Genomic DNA, 16,236 nt, shown 5'->3' on the forward strand with positions numbered 1-16,236 from the left:
CGGACGCCTTTGTGATCACGTGAAACGGTTCATGGTTAATACCCCTGCACGCATAGCGTCTGGTTAGCATGGAGCGCATAGCCACCCAACGGAGGTCTGTCCCTATGATTGTAACAACACACCCTATGCTTATAGGGCACTGTGTTGCAACAATTCCCACTAATTATAAGGTTGTAACTACAACGGTTTGTTGCAACATCTGTTGCAACAAAACCCTACGGCTACCAGTACACTACTGGCCTGTCGGACATTGCCGAGCAGGCCGCCACCGTCGTCGTCGTCACCGAAACCCCGCCGCCACCGTTCGCGACGCGCTCGTCGTCGTCGCGCCGCCGCCCGCTCCCCGACGCGCACCCACGTGCTGCCCGCCGCGCCCGCCGATCCTTCCCACGCGCCTACCGACACGCCACCCAGCCGTTCACCGCCCCGACGCGCGCTCGCGCCGCCTTTCCCACGCTCCGCTCGCCGTGCTGACGGTCGCGCGCGCTCGCCCTCGCGGTCGCACGTGCATCCGCGAGCGTGGCGCTCGAAATCGCGCTCTCGGCAGATGCCGAGGTCGCGCTAGCCAACCCGCAGGTCAGCGAGCACGCGCTTGCGCTGGCCGTCGAGCTGCGCATACACGGCTACTGCCTGTACCCGCTCGCATTCGTCGGATTGCGCTGCGCGCTGGTTCGCTTCGGCCGACGCGTAGACTGGGCCGTGCCACGTGGGCGGACCGTCCAATCCGCGGACCCACACCTCCTCCCGCGACACACCGTCCAGCGGACGGCATGCGCTCGGCGAGCGTTCCCATTGCCGCGGCCCTCAATTGCCACGTAGTTGTTGCTATGGCAACGACATCGACGCGCTCTTACACGCGCCGCGTGCAGCCGACGTCGTCGTGTTCGTCATGTCTCCATGACGACACACCGACGCTGGGCATGCCGAAGCAGGTGCAGTGCAGGCGGCCGGTAGCGTGTGCGGAATGGCGTAGGCGCGCGGCGCGCACCGTCCACGGCGAAGGGCAACGACGGCAGCGGAGGGCGAGAGGAGGAAAGGGGGTGGGGCATAGGGCGGACGGGCGCTGTTGAGCACCCCAGCGGACGTGGACGTGGTGGCGAGGTCGAGTCGGGTGGGGTCGAGGTCGAAGCCGAGGAGGTGAGGAGGTGGGGAGGTGAGGAGGGAGGAGGGAGGTGAGGGTGTGGCGAACAGATGAGAAGGCGGTCGAGGCGAGCGCGCGAAGACGCGCACTCGCCTCGCTCGCAGCAAGAGGGCGGTGGTTGAGGTAGTGGTCGAGGGCAAAGGGCACGATCGGCTGCGGACGGAATTTGGTCCGCGCAATCACGTGACCCGGCAAACGCCGACGACGCGTCCCTTCGTGCGCGTGTCCGCCGCCATCTGGATGTCCGCGCGCTGCGTAGGGCCGGGAATGCTGCAAATACTAGACGTATGACTAAACCAATATACTGTGATGCTTAAAATGCGCTGCTCACTACCCTTTGTAATGAGTAAACTCCATATTCTCTGCCTTCTGTCATAGCAGGGGCAATGATCTCAACGCGATATATAGCTAATGTGGCCGTTCTGCCTCAAAAGAAATTGTACATATCATGTATAGGCATCTAAGTGTATATGCATTTGCCTTCACTGCATTAGGGGGCTTGCTTGATTATAGCAAACTCGACCTGTACATGCTCTATTAAGCACCCTTTGAGTATGAGATTCAGGGATTGTCAAGGTTTCGAGACTTATCATACACATCAGAGCATTGTAGTATACTCAGGTATGTACATGCAAAGTAGCTCGAGCTTGAGGCAGGGAGGGGGGACTTGGGAACAGCACGAAGTGCACTGATGTACTCGCTGAGCAGCAGTGATTTGTCTACTGCTCATTGAACTACTTTGCTGCGAGTGACATCAATACCGACATGTTCTATGCACAAACCTCGATGTTTTAACTCATTTACCCCCGTTTTCGAATGCGCCCTACACGTCTACGCTAATATCTCGGCGGCGAATGCTTTTCCGCGATCTCTAGACGCCATTGAACGCGACAACGAGCGTGAATCGGCATTCGGCCCGGCCTCCCACGTCACGCAAATGTGCGAACTCGTCCGACCTCGGGAGGCGATAAAGAAAGAGAACGTATTTACAGGTACTTTATAAGCGTATATTGCGTGTCTCTGGTGTAATCTACGCGCTCCTACCTAAGTTTCTGGCAATAAAGGGCGAAGCATTCTTTAAGGTTGGATTAAAGCATGTTTTGGTCGCTTACAGAGACATAGCGGTAATCTGATATACTATGAATCTATTTCCAGGCGCCCCCCTCCACTACATTATGCTTAAACAAGTCCTGGACGTCGTAAATTGCATCGAGAGCAGCCAGCGATCGTGGGGGAGCGGCGCGCGGCCTGGCGTGCCGGGGCTCCGGTCACGTGACTGGCCGCGGAAAATTTCGGCCGCGCGCGCAGCACTTCTTGTCTCCTTCCACCACCATCGCTGTCCCCGCGTCGACCACCGTGCCTCCTCAACGCATACGCCCTTACTTTACACCCCACTCCCACCCCTCACTCTTTTCGACGCCGACATCCACACCGACACCGACGCCGACTCCGACACGCGCGCGCTGCCACCACCCTCACGCCCAAGGGTGTATCGTGCTCGTGCCCAGCACGCGGCAGTCACCTCCCGCGAAGCGCCTGCCACCCACCTCGCCCCATCCCTACCCCTCTCGGCGCTCTAGCCGTTGCCGCTACATTGCCACGTCACATCGCTGACGTGGCTCTGTACGCACGCGTCGCATCACGTGACGTGTCGCGCGCTCGACATCATCTTCGCGGATGAGTGTCGCGGGAAGTGGGCGTGCCCGCGCACTCTGTCGATCGTGCGGATGCATGTGCGCGTCGACCGATGCCAACGCTTCCCGAGGGGCGGGCAGGAATTCGGCATTCGCCGCATATCCGCAGCCCAACGGCTGGTGCGCGCTGACGGTTTCGGCCGAGAGCGGCGGGGTGCGCGTTCCAGGCGCTGATTGATCGAGCGCGAGGGCAGTGGGTGCGCTCTCGGCATCTGCCGAGAGCGCGATTTCGAGCGCCACGCTCGCGGATGCACGTGCGACCGCGAGGGCGAGCGCGCGCGACCGTCAGCACGGCGAGCGGAGCGTGGGAAAGGCGGCGCGAGCGCGCGTCGGGGCGGTGAACGGCTGGGTGGCGTGTCGGTAGGCGCGTGGGAAGGATCGGCGGGCGCGGCGGGCAGCACGTGGGTGCGCGTCGGGGAGCGGGCGGCGGCGCGACGACGACGAGCGCGTCGCGAACGGTGGCGGCGGGGTTTCGGTGACGACGACGACGGTGGCGGCCTGCTCGGCAATGTCCGACAGGCCAGTAGTGTACTGGTAGCCGTAGGGTTTTGTTGCAACAGATGTTGCAACAAACCGTTGTAGTTACAACCTTATAATTAGTGGGAATTGTTGCAACACAGTGCCCTATAAGCATAGGGTGTGTTGCAACATAGGTCCTGCCAGAGGTGCCCAACGCGAGACATACTTGGCGGGCTCAGGCGTGTTGATGTGCCGACGGACAAGGTGGTCCGTGCTGCCGATGAGGCGGATTGCCTCGTTAAAATACATGCGGACCAGAGCAGCCAGGCCGGGGAACTCGTCGTCTGCGGGGAATTCGGTAGCGGCGATCAAGATGGCGGTGTCGATGAGGTTGGTGTGGGTGTACCAGAGCGTTCGGAGCAAGAACGGGCTTACAAGGCGTGCGTCGTCAGGCACTTCCTCTCGCAGCAAGGCTTGGGCCTTCTCGAAGCGGTGGAAGGACAAGAGAACGGGATTGGTGGTTGAGGGGGGCAGGAAGACGCGGATGAGCTCCTTATTGTAAGGGCGCTGACACTGGACGCGATCGGAGAGGCTAGCGGCAGGGTGACAGATCTTGTCACGCACGTGCGAGGCAGCATGGCGGCGCTCGGATCGCGCCAAGGTGCAGTGGCTACAAGTGAATGCCCATTCCACACGGAGGCCAGCAATGATAGGGCGCGCAACCAGGGAGGGCTTGATAACACGGGCGTTCTCCGCACCTCCAAGCTCCTTTAGCTTCTTCCGCAACACGTTGATCTGAGCTCTATCGACCGCTGCGAGGCGGCCATCCGGTTTGTGCTGCTTGTTGAGATGTCCGGAAATGTCTTGCACGACGCAGTCACACAGCTGGCAGATCATAAGCCGCTCGACCGTGTTAAAGACAAAGGAGAAAGGGCGAAATTCCGCTGGCTGCTCTAGTGAGTTGTCATAGTTCTACGGAGGGCGAGTAAGGACACTGGAAGCATCAATATCAACTGCGACGCACATATGCAAATGCCGCTGGCGGTTGGGATGCTGGAGGTGAAGTAGACGTCGCTCCCTGTTGCTACGGCGAGTCAGCGCGATCGATTAGGGTCTTTCCGGACGGCGTACCGGGCCACTAGCGGACATCCTGATGAGCACAAAAGGCGAGGACGGGGGAAGGGCAGTGGAAGGGCAGCGGACGGACACCTATGCAGGTGGCTGTTGGATGAGAGATGAAGTCAGGATTGCGCGCGCTGCCCTTATCGGAGGACATCAGTGACAGCCGGAAAAATGCGGCCGGCGAGTGTCACACCGCACTTTATCTGTATTTATGCCGGGAAAAAAGGTCTTTCACATGTGCGGAGCACAGCCGCGGGAGACGCGGATGTCCGCGCATCGTTTGACGCAAGACGGATAACCTGTCGTCGCGCGGTGGACTATCAATTATATTGCTGTAAATCCGAGCCCACGAACCCAACCAAAAACGCGACATGCGCACACAGTAACATTCCTGCCGACGTCGGTTCAAAGTACATGCCTGGCGGAACGGGCGACCTCAATAAGCGTTACACTGAGATAATACGACATAACAAAAGTGGTACACAACGAGAGGGCGCCGCGGGACATACGACCATATACTACTTGTTCTTGCTCATCGCTTTCTTTCGCCCCGGTTCGTTCTTCTTTCCCCTGGTCTTCTTCTTTGCGGGCTCGTCCTGCTCACCGGAGGGGGACCCATCGTCGGATGGCGAGCGGTTGCGGCGCTTGGACGATGCGCGAGATTCCCCAGAACTGGCGTCGGGCGAGGGAACGCGGGAGAACGCGGGAAGGCGTAAGCGACCGCGGTCGGTCACGCTGTACATGTCGGATGTCGCGAGCGCGTCGCTATCGGACGCACCACCCGAGCTATCTCCATGCGCCCGTGGTAAACGAAGGCGACCCGCTCCTGTAGAGATATAATCGACATGGGTAGGCAGGAAGGACGTCCCGGGCAGCCGCTCCTGCGACGGATCCTCGCGGACAAACTCATCGCTCTTGTAAGCCATCCTCTCCTTTCCTCTTCGGCGGGCGGGCGGCTGGGGCTGGAGGATAGGAGGCCCGCTGGACAGGGTCCTGGGCGTGCGACCACGTTCTACGGACCGGTGCCCAGCATGCAAACCAGAACGACGAGGACTATCCGCCATCTCAGCGGATGGCTGCTCGGACGGCTCGTAAGGCGGCATCGAAGGGCCCGCTTTCGCCGCGCCTGCATCCGAGGGCTTGTCAATCTGGGCGGCAGCAGCAACGTCAGCGGCGGGCATCGCGCCCGTCCTGCTGTGTCCACGCGCGCCGCCCGAATCCGCCGTCTTCTTCTTTGCCTGCGGGCCCTTCGCCGCGTTCTGCACTGCCGTAGGTTGCATGAGCTTAATCACCGCGCCCGCCTGGCCCTTCCCTGACGGCGTGCCGTCCAGAAAGGCCTTCAGCTCTTCGGGGGTAGCCGCAACGCCAGGCAGGGGGACCTTGCTGAGCAAGAGTGCGTGCGCAGCTTCACGATCCTCCGCCGTCTGGCCGCCGTGAAAGTGTGCGATGTATTTACAGGCAAGCTAAAAGAACGTCATGTGAGCGTCCGGATATATAAGAAAGGGATTAAGAGGAGGCGTACGCTGTGTGCATGGCGCAAGGTCGTTAGCATTTCCTCCTCGATAGTCTGCTCCCCACGATCATCGACGCTAGGGAGGATCTTCATCTTGCTGCTGAAAAAGGAGCGTGTATAGTCAGTGAGACCTTGAACGCTCGCCTGTGCTTTCTCCCGCGCAGAATCGTCCAGAGCGCGGTGGATCCGCGCCATGTCGCCTCCGTAATGCTCGACCGTAGGCGCAAAGACTGGATGCACAGTATCGGTAGATCGCGGCAGAGCAACGGAAGGCGGAGGGGCCAAGGTTGTCTGTACTCGCCGGGATTTGCCCTCGCCTCGACTGCCGCTGGGGCCCTCCCGGCCTGAGGCGCCGTCAGATGCGCCACTGCCAACATCGTCCGGCGCACTCCCGAGCCCGCCTTCTTCGGCGTTCACGACCGCGCCAGCTGCGGCAGGGACTGTGTCCGCCAGAGAGATTTCGCACTCCTCATACCCCGCGCTATTCCACTCTTTGCTAGGCATGCGCGAAGAGTACGCCGCGAAGGAGCCGTACTTCGTCACGTCGGCCGGTGATGGCTCGAAAATGGCAGCGCGGGAGAACGGCTCAAACGGGTGCGGCAGGCGTAGGGCTTCCGTGACAGCTGTCTTGACGGCGCTAAACAGATGGTCCATGATTTGGTGCTCTTCGTCGGCGAGGAAGATGCGCGTTAACGTGACGGAATAGAATGCGTCTACGGCAGCGGTGCAAACCGTCTTCTGGTAGGTGAGGGCGCTCGCCGCGTAGGAGGGAAGGTCAGCAGCACGGCAGAGCACCCCATGAGGCCACATGCGCAGCATGTCCAAGCAAATTGACAGCATTCCCTCTCCGTCGGGGGATGAGAGAAAGGCGTCCGGGAGCGATCCAAGCTTCCGGTACTGCTGGACGGCACTGTCGGGAATGTCGCGCTCCATGGCGCATGCCGCCGACTTGTTCGTCCGGCGAGTTATAACCCACTGATTCCACCACTGCTTCAAGACGCCCATCAGCACATCGACCATCCCCAGCCGGTCCGTGTGCTTGGACTGGAGCGATTGGACGCCAGCAAGATCACGAACTACAGCACTATCGCTGAGAAATGCCCGGGCCTCGAGGATGTAGCTCAAGATCTACAAATATGTTAGTGCACATAACAAACACAAGGAACGCACGCACACTCATAATCGAGGTATCCAATGCCAAAGGCAGTCGATCGGCGGGACCGCGATAGCCCAGGCGTTCCGCGTTCTTTATTGTCCACGCCCGGAACAAGTCGAACGGAGACATGAGATTGATGACCTTGTCGGACGTTATACCCGGCCGCACGGCCTGCGCGCGTATGCCAGGAATGATCATTGACAGTATCTGACATTTTGGTCAGCATCAACATATTATTAATTATCCACGCAGGCACGCCGTAGCTGGTCAAGGCTGCGCGCGCGAATAATCATCTCTGCAAGACCGAACAAAGGGTAAGACGTCGCGGTGATAGAAGAACGCGCGCAACAGAGCGGATTCACGGGTCAAATGGTTGGAGCCACCAACATGTCGGTACTCACCAACGTCACATGCCACTTGGCAATCACAGTGTAGCGGTCCTTGGAGAGCTCCTTGAGGAGGATGTGCAGAATGGAGGGGCAGAAGAAGGGTAGCCGCGCACTCCACTTCATCGGCGTGATCGGCGTGACAATAGGATCGAGAAGTGAGAGGGCGTAGATGAAGTCGGGGAGCGTGCGGAGCGTGAGCGTATCGATATCTTTCGCAATGTCGGGCGGATGTTCCTGTGCAAGGAATTTCTCCAACGCTGCCTTCAACTTGCCATGCATCGTGCGATATGCTTCACGCATTTGGGCTAGCCACTGCGCTCCCTGCTCCCGCTCGTTCATATCGCATGCGCCGTCGAAGAGCTGGTCACCCATTCTAGTTAGGAACACGGGCCCCGGAATAGTGCCGAAGACTTCCTCGGCAACGCCAACGACGATATCGCATACCAGGAGGACGGCATCTTTGAAGCGGGACATGCGAATGTCGCTCCAGGCAAGGTCTTGCTGCAGGAAGAACTCGGCGACCTCCGCGTCACCCACCGGACGCTCGAGCACGTTGTCAACAGTGAACGGGACGTGCATTCCTTTAAAGAGGAGGGCTTTTGTGCTCAACCAATACAGCGAAATAATCTGCCGTTTTGCGTCAACAAAGAGGGCCACGGAACCACTGCAAAGCATACCGTAATAAATCCCTTGCCTAAAACCAAGTATGCCGATACGTCGAACGAGTTCTCCAGCGCGGCAGCGTCGCGTGTGAACGGCCGGCACACGGCAAAGTCCGGCAGTATCTCGCGTGCCTGCTGCTGGCTGGTCATGATGATCTTGACAACGGGACTGTACGCGTTACTCGTCGCATCGCCGTAGACAACCATCCGCTCCGCCTGCCCCTTGGCATAATACAGCTGCAGCATGAGGCGGTACAGTTGGCGCGCGGGCGCATCGCCGAGGACACCCATCTTGTTGTTCGTCACCAGGTCGAGCATGAGCTGCTTCCCGTACGGGGACTGTTCCAGGACGGCTGAAATGGGTCAGCGGAAGTTGTAAAAGGCCGCGAAATAGACGTACACAGGCGGTAGAAAACTGCGGCACAGACCCCGTGTCCGTTAGGATCCAACGCATCCTCCAGCAAGGCAGGCGTCCACACGGACGGGTCGTCCTTCCGGTGGGTAAGCCGATGCGCCGTCCAAAAAAGCAGCCTCTGCGCCTCCGCGCGGTGATTACCATTCCCCTGAAGCGCCGTGCCGGCCGCGCCATCGAGCAGCCGAACGGTCTGGAGAGCGGCGTCCATGCGTAGGGTCAGGGAGGACTCGTCAATAATGCCGTCGGGGACGAAGATGACGATAGCGTTTTCGGCGCTGCGCGGTCTGAAGTTGCCCGTCCTTATCAATTCGAGGAATCGCTCCCAGTTCACCGGATCGATCTCGCGGTTCCCATGCTGCGTCTTAAGAACGACCTTGTACTGCGGATAACCCATGTCCTCCCTGACGACACAAACTAGGCCCATGCCCATGCACGACTCAATGCGCAGGATAGCAACTGCTCTCTCCCGCACATGATCCTACAGGGTATTAGAACACAAGAGATGACAGGTGGAGACGGCGGACTGACCGCTGCAGTGGGGAGAAGCAAGTCGTCATCGTCAGCCAACTATACAGGGTGTAAGGCCACGCAACATATCGGTAGGGAGAAGATCAACTCACGTCGACGGCCGTTGCTGCGGCAGGCTTGCGCGGAAGGGGGGGGCGGGGCCTTGGCAACTTCCGCGGAGCGGCCTGCGGAGGTGGAGGCGCATCTGAGGCAGGTGGCCGGCGCTGGGGCGGCGTCACTGGGAGCGGTCCTGGAGCGACCACAGGGGGGACGGGATGTGGCCGGCGCTGGGGCGGCGTCACTGGGGGTGGGCCTGGAGCGACCGCAGGATGGACAGGATGGCGCCGGCGCTGGGGCGGAGTCACTGGGGGCGGGCCTGGAGCGACCTCAGAGGGGACGGGATGGGGCCGGCGTTGGACGGAGTCTCGCCGGGGTGGATGGCTGCCCACAATCGCCTTTGGTGGAGGCTTATACACGGGCGGCCGCGGTAACTCGAATTCTTCGTCGGAATCGACGTCCTGACGGCCGGTGAGCATACAAGCATATACAGTGGGATGGTCACATACAGGAATGTGCACCCTTGTCTGCTTCGCCCCTCCGCCCGCAGAACTACCTACAAGGCGACGCGGGCGCCCGACTGACATGGGTGAGGCAGGATCCTGAGTGAGCGCGGCAGGCACTGGGCGCGGAGGGGAGTTTCCCTCGCTGTCCAGTTCTGGTTCCGTGCGCTGTACCAAGTTAGCAGACGATGAGAAGACATCTATCATGACGCACTACGGCGCTGGTTGACCGTTCGCGCGGGCGGTACAGGTCCATTCCATCGTCCGACGGCTAGATACATGTCAGACAGCCGCGGCAAGTGAGCCACAACGACTTGGGACATGCGTACCTTCATTGTGGCCTCCACCTCAGCACTATCAGCGTCTACACCGGGCGGTTCCTGCGTGCGTAGTCAGCATCCAAAAGCAACAGAAACGACGGACTAATGCACGCACCCCGTCCTGGTAATCCTCACGGTCGCTGCTCTCGTCATCCGCTTCCTGTCCACCCGCGGCCGCCTTCTCATCCTCCTCTCCATCAGCAGCCTCCTCATCCTCATCGGCCTCCTCATCTCCACCCGCATACTGATCTACACTTCCTTCATCCGTATCGCTGTCGACGTAGGCCTCATTCGCGCGATTGACTTGTAGCGGCTCCTCGTCACTGCCGTCCACCTCCATTCCGGCCGCCTCGGTGGTGCTATCTTCCAAGATCGCTTCCGCGCGCCGCCGAGACCCGTGCTGATCATATGTCAGATAGAATACATGTAGCCACCTATATATCCGCACCAATGAATCCCCCGGCTCGCCCATCTGCACGTCACCCGCATCGATCACGTTCTAGTGAGATAGTTAGTGTGTGACGCTCGAGATGATCCCATTACACACCTTGCCATCGAATCCGTCGGCGACCACACCCCAAAAACCCGGAGGATACTGGCCTTCGGCGGCCGCCTCAAGCGAGCCGGACTTGGAAGATGATGGTCAGTGAGTATGTCGACGCGTGTGAGTAAGACATACCGATCCATCCGACTTTGACTGGCTTGGCTGCTGCGCGAGCTCTCGGCCTTGAAAAAGCTCCTTTATCTTGCCCTTATTTAGCGCGAGCGCCGGAGGGAGCCCGGGAGGTGCGGGAAGCTACAAGGACGTTTCAGCAAAGAGTTGCAGGGATCGAAGGACTGAGGGATTTTCCTCTCTATTCCGTACGCGGGGTACGAGCTGGTCACCCTGTAAAGAGGGATGTAAGCGTTGGTTAGCACACGTAGCAATGCTACGCACTACGGGAGCATGGCTTCCTCCGTCCTCATTCCGCTGAGAGCCGTGAGCGTACGTGTTTTGGCACTGCGCAGGTCACTTACAAAGACGGTCGCGGGATCCTTCGCGGGATTCCATCTGCTGTCCGATGGGCCAGGCGCATAGTCCTTAGATGTGTCAGAGAATGCCGGCAGGAGGCAGAAATGAACTCGCACCGCCAGATTGACTTGTTTTTTGGCCTGCGGCTTGGATCGCTTCCCGGACATCGCGCTGCTGCTGCTGATCACCGAGCGATAGGTGTTGAGACAGACCTACGGGGCAGATGAGCATAGGATACAACCAGCAGGCTGGGAACAGCAGGCCGTCGCAGTGCGGAACTTACCTGCAGGGGTCGCGCACAGTGATAGCAAGACGCAAGAACAGCTGGCGGCATGCGCAGGCAGCGGCGCGCACAGCCGCATCCGCATGCGCCCGCCCGCATGCGCCCGCCCGCATGCGCCCTCCCGCATGATTCCGCATGCACGTGCCGTGCGTATGCGGCCGGTCCGTACGGATAGACGGTCCGTACGGATAGACGGTCCGTATGGCGCGCCGGCAACGTGACCTCGGGACCACGGATAAATGGTGCCGAGAGTCCGAAAATTAAGCGATGTGGTCAGTTGATTGGCCAATATCCGCCACTTGCCCATGAGCACTGCTTGGGCATCCGCAGCCATGCAAACTGAGGGGCTTGCTACACCTTAGATAGTTCACTGTGATTAAAGAACAGGTTGATCGCCCTAATACAATAATCAGCCAAGCTATCAGTACAATAGTCAGAGGTGCCATGTCTTAGATGTCCTCTTACTACTGACTTGCGTGTCCAGCCTGGTATCAAAATATTTTGCCACCAAGTATAGAACACGACGTAGTGTAGAGTAACATTAGCTGTGCTGCTGGCATAAACCGTGTACTATACTACCGCCGCGAAGACTGGCAACATATTGTCCGGTATAAATTAGCAGATTCGTTCTGCTAGTTCAGCCGCTCGGCCGCCCGGAAGATGTGCGGGCATGCCGGCGCACTATATTAGCAGACCCAATGCGCTACTTTACGTGCGAAGCGGCCGAACAGTTGCCGTGACACCTCGATTTAACCAACTCATCGTGCAAAGTTAGGCACCCGGTCGGCCGGAGCGCATCCGGTCGCTCAACTTAACGAATTTACTTTGCTAATTTTGCCGACTCGGCCGGCCGGGTGCGCAACTTAGCGTGTCGTGTCTGCTAATTCAGCGACATCATGTCGAGTATGCTGGTTGGAGTTCACTTTTTACCTTCACCCCTGACATTTAACCAATCTTTTTCCTTAACTGTTGACCATATATTTATGAAAAAGTTGGAGTGGTAGGGCAGTTGGATTTCCGGAACAAGCGGTTGTTACGGGGATAAGATGGATAGGAGTACGCGAGGGGCCACCCGCGGGGCGTGCCGGTCCTCAAGGTCGCGGACTTCGGCTTCGCGCGAAGCTTGCCGAACGCGATGATGGCGGAGACACTTTGCGGGAGCCCGTGAGCGGTGTCCTTGTCCGTCGTACGTCAAGTTGACGCGCTCATCAGGTTGTATATGGCACCCGAGATCCTGCGCTCGGAGAAGTACGATGCGAAAGTGCGCGAATCCTCTTTGTTTCCCCTCCGCTGTCCTTCCCCATTATCCCTCCTCCCGCTCATCCTCTTCTTCCTTCCTTCTCCCTCCCACGTTCAAGCTCATCCTCACCCTCTCTTCAGGCCGACCTGTGGTCTGTTGGGGCTGTCTTGTACGAGATGGCCGTAGGCCGCCCGCCCTTCCGCGCGCAGAATCATATCGAGCTGCTGAACAAGATTGAGAAGGGCCGCGGCGTGCGGTTCGCGGATGAGGAGAACGGGGTAAGTAGCGTGCCTCGCATTGAAGTCGTGACTGTGCTCTGCTTCGCTTTCGTGGCTGGCCATGGATATGGGTTATCCTCTTTCCTTGAATGTGTGTTGTACTCGGGCAAGGGCGTGGAGTGCGTGCACAGGAGGGAAGAACGAGGGTCGGCGACTCGAAAGAGCAAGCCTTTGAGCGCGGTCCAGGGTTTGCGAGACGAAGAAAGACAGTGTTTACAACGTGTAGGCAGACCGCAGCTCGCAGGCGCAAACTTCGGCGAAAGAGCACCTTAGTTTGTCGAAGTTGGGGACGCGATGCACGGGGGGAGAGCTCCAACACCGGAGCGCGATGTGTGTACTAGCGCCGCGCGATGTCCGCGTGCGACGCGTAACGGACGGACAGCGTCGTGAGGCTCCTTTCGGGATTTCTTTTCTCTACTGCTTGGCCCATTCCCACTCTTGTTTCCACTTCCTCTCGAGAACACGCTTGCTCACGTAACTCTCCTTTAGGCGACGCCCTCCCCGAACCCACCTGTCCCGCCCGACATCAAGAAGCTGATTCGCGCGCTATTGAAGCGTGTACCAGCGGAGGTGAGTGCGTCTTCCTTTCCTTCTCCTTTCATTACCTTCATTCACACATGGATTCCTCGGCTTTTCCCTGCATGCTTATTCCTCGATCAGCGCGCCAGCTTCGACGATTTCTTTGGCAGCACAGCGATGCAGAAGAGCAAGTTTCCACGACCGGACGCGTTGGGGGAGAAGGAGCAGAAACGGAGCATGGGTGCGGTGGTTGTTGGAGGTGAGTTATTGCCGGAAGTTGAGAGTCGTGTCGCGGAAAATGCTCGCGGGGCAGTGAAGCGACGCTCGCGGCGCGTCTGAACTGCGGCATCAGCGGGCACGTGCGCGGGCTTTGGACAGCTCGACGAGGAGATACTCGCTTTGCGTCAACTTTACTCGCCGCTTCCCTTCTGAGCTCCTTCGAATACGAGTCTCATCTCTTTCCAGGTATCAGCCAATCGAGCTGGAGTCACGATCGTTATAAAGCCGTCCCCTCCGAGGGCCTTGACCCAGATGCGATGGTACCGCCGAGCAAGTTCAACTTCAGGCGGGCATCTTCTGGCGCCGTGGGCGAGACGAGAAACGACGCGGATGCAAGACGCAACGTTGCCAATGGCGATCAAGCTGTGCAAGGCGATATCTCGCCGGCGCCGACGCCAGTCTCGCGACAAACATTCGGCACCGTACGGCAGCCATCGGGCATCTCGCGCACCGCACCTGGTGCGCCTGCTCACCAACCTCCAACTTCCTCGCGAACTTCGCCACCCTCTCCACGGCATCCATCGGAGGTTGAGGTTTCCGTGATACCGGGCGAGACGGAGGAGGACGGGCTCTTGCGGCGCGAGTACGTCCTGGTAGGCGATACCAGGGCGCTCGAGTTCAATCGAGCGGTGGATGGTCAGTACTAATTGGGACAAGTCTCAAGTGTCTGCGCTCATCTTAGTACGCAGAGCTCAAGACCGGCGGGCGGCGACCGCTGCAAGAGCGACGGTCGACACGACACATATCGTCTTATGACACGCCATTGACCGTTCAAGATGATGAGCGCGCGCTAGCACCGAAAGACTCGGCTCCCATTCCAGACGACGGGCCATCGCCAGAGTTCATGACGGAGAGACCGCCCGCAGGTGAGTCGGCGTGTCCCTTTGCTCCCATTATCAATCTTCCTCTTCCGTCGGGTCTGCGCTTGCTTCGTATGCTCACACATGGTAGGAATCACAACCTTTCCGCCTGCACCCAGCGCTGGTATTCCACCGCCAACTCCCCAGCTTTCCAGCTCGCCATCACGCGTGGCAGCCAACGCACTCAATCGTGCGCTCAGTATTGCGAGCAAGAAGCTCTTTGGCACTCTGCCACGCTCGTCACCCATCGCACACAGCCCGTTAGCAGACGGCGTACTCCCATCACCGCAAGCGGGCACCCCATCCTCGACAACAACAGGCGCTGACTCGCCGCGCCGGCCCCAGCTCATTGGTGGCGCGGACGAGGAGCGCGATCCACTCGAGGATGCGCTACTCGGGCGATTGGAGGAACTAGCGCAGAAGACTGACGTGTTGACGCGGTGGGCGGATGAGATGTACGAATATGTGAAGGCGGTGCCGCAGAGTGAGTCTCGTCTCTTGTTGTACATCGAAGCTATGTTCGTTGCGCGCACGTTGGCGCTAAGCGCTCGGCGGGTTGAGGCGATTGCTGACAACTGCTTTCAGAGCCTCTACCCAATCCAACGAAGTTCGAAAAGCGTGCTGGCGAAGCGGAGCGGCAGGCTTGGAAGCGGCAGCGCGCGGATGCCGAGGCGGAATATAACGCCGTGCGTATCATCATTTCGTTGACTATCTGCGTCGCGCTGATGGAGGCTCCGCCGTGTTCAGGTCACCTGCGTCGCAGTCTACATGCTCCTCATGAGTTTCTCGCAGAAGGGCGTCGACGAGCTGCGGCGACATCAGGAGCACATGCTCATGCGACACCCGGACGGTGACTACGTCGTCAGCGAGGGTTTTGACGATGGTGAATATCTCTTACTCTCGATCGGTCCTCAGGCGACCCGATTTCCATGGCAGCTATCAGCAAAAACGAAGCTGACCTTTACCTATAGCACTTGCTTGGTTCCGTGATCACTTCCTCAAGTGTCACGAGCGAGCAACGCTTGTCAAGAGCTGGCTGCCGGCGAGGTACGATGGGCCAAAGACGTGGCTTGACCAGCTTGTCTACGACCGGGCGTTGTATCTGGTGCGTCAAATATCCTGACCGGATCAGTAGCTCGTCTAGTCGACGAATACACTGACTCCTTCTCCCAGAGCCGTACCGCTGCCCGCAAAGAACTTCTCGACCAAGCGACAACTCCCGACGAATGCGAGAAGCTCTACGAAGAATGCCTTTGGTGTTTGTACGCGCTGCAGGACGACCTGCTCCAGTCCGGGAACCCCTTCATGGACGAGGATCGAGAGACGATTGCAACCTGTATGTATCCGTCTTCCCATCTTAACTGAGGGATCACCCCCGCCTTGTGCCTCTCTCCTTCGGCGCGGCGCGTGTATGCTGACGATGGCTATAGGGATCAAGCGCACGAAGCTCCGGCTTTTACGATGCCGCGCGCGCATGGCGATGGATCATCACGAGCGCCTCATAGATGCGCGGGCCGACGAGACTCTAGCGGACGTGGCTCGTATACCGGCACCATGGGACGCCAAGACGACCTGACGACCGTTCTCGGATCAGACCCGCGCGAAGGGAAGCGGCGATGGATTTCGCTGACATGTAACATATTTATGGTGGACTTTCTTAATCATCTTCCTGACTTCGTGGGACTCACTTACATGTAGCAATATTTGTACAACGCATTAGGAATCGTGCAGCTTATATAGACATCTGAAATCATAACTCTCATTCGCAAGATGCTCCCAGTCTAACTATCAAAAGCGCGGAGTGGGCGGTCTGAAGCACGTCACTAG

The 16,236-nt window shown here is 59.0% G+C and overlaps 5 protein-coding genes across 5 annotated transcripts; 2 read left to right on the top strand and 3 right to left on the bottom strand.

Annotated features, from left to right (window-relative positions):
• Positions 1-125: 125 nt before the first annotated feature.
• Positions 126-572, top strand: SCHCODRAFT_02437752 (uncharacterized protein; the record flags this gene model as incomplete). The annotated part of the gene is made up of 1 exon (XM_050342528.1): positions 126-572. A coding segment is annotated over one exon (447 nt), but the record flags the coding sequence as incomplete, so codon positions are not given.
• Positions 573-2,457: 1,885 nt separating this feature from the next.
• SCHCODRAFT_02543466 (uncharacterized protein) lies at positions 2,458-3,622 on the bottom strand. The gene has a single exon (XM_003031121.2). It carries the CDS (start codon positions 3,467-3,469, stop codon positions 2,807-2,809), a length of 663 nt encoding a protein of 220 aa, XP_003031167.1. The 5' UTR covers positions 3,470-3,622; the 3' UTR covers positions 2,458-2,806.
• On the bottom strand, positions 3,406-4,443 carry SCHCODRAFT_02734353 (uncharacterized protein; the record flags this gene model as incomplete). Its single annotated transcript, XM_003031120.3, has 3 exons — positions 3,406-4,266; positions 4,319-4,378; positions 4,426-4,443. 3 exons carry the CDS (start codon positions 4,441-4,443, stop codon positions 3,460-3,462), a joined length of 885 nt encoding a protein of 294 aa, XP_003031166.1. The 3' UTR covers positions 3,406-3,459.
• Positions 4,444-4,934: 491 nt separating this feature from the next.
• On the bottom strand, positions 4,935-11,284 carry SCHCODRAFT_02579920 (uncharacterized protein; the record flags this gene model as incomplete). The annotated part of the gene is made up of 19 exons (XM_003031119.2): positions 4,935-5,879; positions 5,939-7,057; positions 7,104-7,292; positions 7,487-8,101; positions 8,152-8,489; positions 8,537-9,029; positions 9,080-9,118; positions 9,172-9,576; positions 9,625-9,786; positions 9,833-9,889; positions 9,948-9,998; positions 10,054-10,338; positions 10,387-10,437; positions 10,486-10,566; positions 10,618-10,734; positions 10,804-10,824; positions 10,876-10,908; positions 10,956-11,162; positions 11,234-11,284. The coding sequence occupies 19 exons, from the start codon at positions 11,282-11,284 to the stop codon at positions 4,935-4,937; spliced, it is 5,259 nt and encodes a 1,752-aa protein (XP_003031165.1).
• A 1,089-nt stretch (positions 11,285-12,373) lies between these two features.
• On the top strand, positions 12,374-16,177 carry SCHCODRAFT_02627590 (kinase-like protein). Its single transcript, XM_050345417.1, has 13 exons — positions 12,374-12,397; positions 12,446-12,494; positions 12,614-12,751; positions 13,241-13,321; positions 13,412-13,529; positions 13,736-14,185; positions 14,239-14,415; positions 14,501-14,893; positions 14,995-15,095; positions 15,157-15,292; positions 15,381-15,514; positions 15,583-15,745; positions 15,840-16,177. The coding sequence occupies exons 2-13, from the start codon at positions 12,453-12,455 to the stop codon at positions 15,983-15,985; spliced, it is 2,079 nt and encodes a 692-aa protein (XP_050199424.1). The 5' UTR covers positions 12,374-12,397; positions 12,446-12,452; the 3' UTR covers positions 15,986-16,177.
• The last annotated feature ends 59 nt before the right edge of the window (positions 16,178-16,236 follow it).

Source organism: Schizophyllum commune (genome assembly GCF_000143185.2).
Source record: "Schizophyllum commune H4-8 unplaced genomic scaffold SCHCOscaffold_7, whole genome shotgun sequence".
Classification (NCBI taxonomy): Eukaryota; Fungi; Basidiomycota; class Agaricomycetes; order Agaricales; family Schizophyllaceae; genus Schizophyllum; species Schizophyllum commune.

Excerpts from the sequence above, each read along its gene's own strand:
- SCHCODRAFT_02627590 (XM_050345417.1), top strand. The coding sequence starts at position 12,453 with ATGGCACCCGAGATCCTGCGCTCGGAGAAGTACGATGCGAAA. Across the intron at positions 12,752-13,240 it reads TCGCGGATGAGGAGAACGGG|GCGACGCCCTCCCCGAACCC; the intron begins GTAAGTAGCGTG and ends ACTCTCCTTTAG. Across the intron at positions 15,515-15,582 it reads ACGACCGGGCGTTGTATCTG|AGCCGTACCGCTGCCCGCAA; the intron begins GTGCGTCAAATA and ends TCCTTCTCCCAG.
- SCHCODRAFT_02543466 (XM_003031121.2), bottom strand. The coding sequence starts at position 3,469 with ATGCTTATAGGGCACTGTGTTGCAACAATTCCCACTAATTATAAGGTT.